Source organism: Etheostoma spectabile, unplaced genomic scaffold (assembly GCF_008692095.1).
Source record: "Etheostoma spectabile isolate EspeVRDwgs_2016 unplaced genomic scaffold, UIUC_Espe_1.0 scaffold403, whole genome shotgun sequence".
Taxonomy (NCBI): Eukaryota; Metazoa; Chordata; class Actinopteri; order Perciformes; family Percidae; genus Etheostoma; species Etheostoma spectabile.
Genome location: NW_022605603.1, coordinates 224,065 through 225,882, shown reverse-complemented (window position 1 = coordinate 225,882; position 1,818 = coordinate 224,065). Strand labels below are relative to the sequence as shown.

At 40.6% G+C, this 1,818-nt stretch overlaps 1 protein-coding gene across 1 annotated transcript in view; it reads right to left on the bottom strand.

Moving 5' to 3' along the window:
* LOC116686615 (calcium/calmodulin-dependent protein kinase type II subunit delta) overlaps window positions 1-1,818 on the bottom strand; it is a gene marked incomplete in the record, with an annotated part of 176,474 nt that overhangs the window by 9,102 nt on the left and 165,554 nt on the right. The window contains 1 exon segment of the mRNA XM_032511637.1: window positions 1,029-1,073. Within this exon segment, the coding sequence (XP_032367528.1) occupies window positions 1,029-1,073 (45 nt within the window).

The following is a 1,818-nucleotide window of genomic DNA, read 5'->3' as shown; positions in this document are numbered from 1 at the left end:
CTTAGAAATCCTTTCCATAATGTTGTCAGACACTTGGAATATTAATCTGAGACTGTCAGTGGCAAGATGAGCACTGTTGTGAAGGTAAATACAATCTGGACAATTGTCCTAATAACTTACATTGTAACTTGTTCACTGGACCCATGTCAAAGATTGTTGTTCCCATCCGTCACTTAGACAAAAAAAACATAGGAAAACAGGGTCCAGGTTGAAAAACAACCCGGCAATTACCCTTTAAGTGCGTACCATCTTATTATTAGCAATCAGAATTGTTTCTATCTACATTAAGCCATTTTATCCCATATTTGGTATCTCATGTTGCATGAAACATTGCTTGCACAATGATCTGATCCTTGTAGACGTAAACACAAAACAATCTGAATATTGCATTGGTTCAAGTGATGCATTAGGCAAACAGCTTCACTTTATGTAGATACCGCAAGACACTATGCACAAGAACAAATACTGCACGTCACACTCTGAGCTACAACACCACCATGTCACTGCACAAAGCAAAAGATACAAGCATGCATGTATTCCCACAATAAGGTCATGTAGAGATGGATCCCATCCTATTCTGTTGAGGCTCAGAACAGCTTTGGGATCCACGGTATTTCATGGTCCTTGTTTTGTTCCGACAGCATGCGTAATCCCTTTGTCACACAACTGCTCAAAACTCATTAAAAACTACAACAACAGACAATGCTCTTCCAAGGGTTTACCCACTGGCATGTAGGACACAAACTTAGTTTTATGTTCAGATCCTACACAATAACAATCACGTAAATACCCAGAATAGTACGTAAAACACATAGACGACCAATGTTAAGTCGAAGAATGACATGCAACAGTTGATAACAGCATGCAAGATCTCACAGAAATACCATAGCCCCTTGTTTTAGAAGAGTCAGTAACATCCAACGGCACACACACATCACCACCAGAAGCAACATCCAGACTTTACTCCGACTAGCGCACACATCAGCAGCGAACCGCAGCGTCAGACTAGCGTCTGCGCCGCTGTGTACCTTGTTTCCGTCAGCTGGGTTGTGGATTACGGTGGTTTGAGGCTCCTGGTTTGAGAGAACCGACAGCGTGAAACGACAGTGAGTTAGGGGGACCGTTTGACACAACATGTATTTTGCAAGAAAAGGAAAAGAAAGCAAACGTGAAAGGGAGACTGAAGCAAATCGCTACTAAAAACGGCATCACTACAACAGGACTACACACCTACACGGTCTGTGCTATGGACACATGGGACGTTATGGCGGTGGAAGTTGTGACAATTCCCTGAACATCAACGATATCGAGTGTTACGCCACAGATGATCCAGTTCTACCCAACACTGATGATCGCGACAATGACGGACATTAAACATGGACTTAATAGAAATGATCCGTTAACGGACTTCTTTGAGTCTTTCGTGGCAGACAGTCGTGCGTAAAAATGTAAAAAAGGCAAGACTTTGACCAATAACACGCAACTTAACAGATCTAAAGCCTTGATGTCTTCAACTTGGACCCCTTAACTAAGAGAGACGGATCAGGGACCCCGACTACATTTATTGTTTAAAATTAAGTTGCATATTAAACTTACAATACAATAACATGTGGGCAGCCTAAAGCCTTTGAACATACCTTTAATAAGCTGCTACATTAATAATTGTTGCCATGATTTATACATCATGTTTTAATGATGGATGGCTGGATGGCTACCATACCTATTGGTATTATGTGTAACGTGTCTTTTCATCAAATAGGCTTATTCATATTTGCTAATATTTTGGATTCATGTCAAGAAATTTTTGTTTTTGAAAAA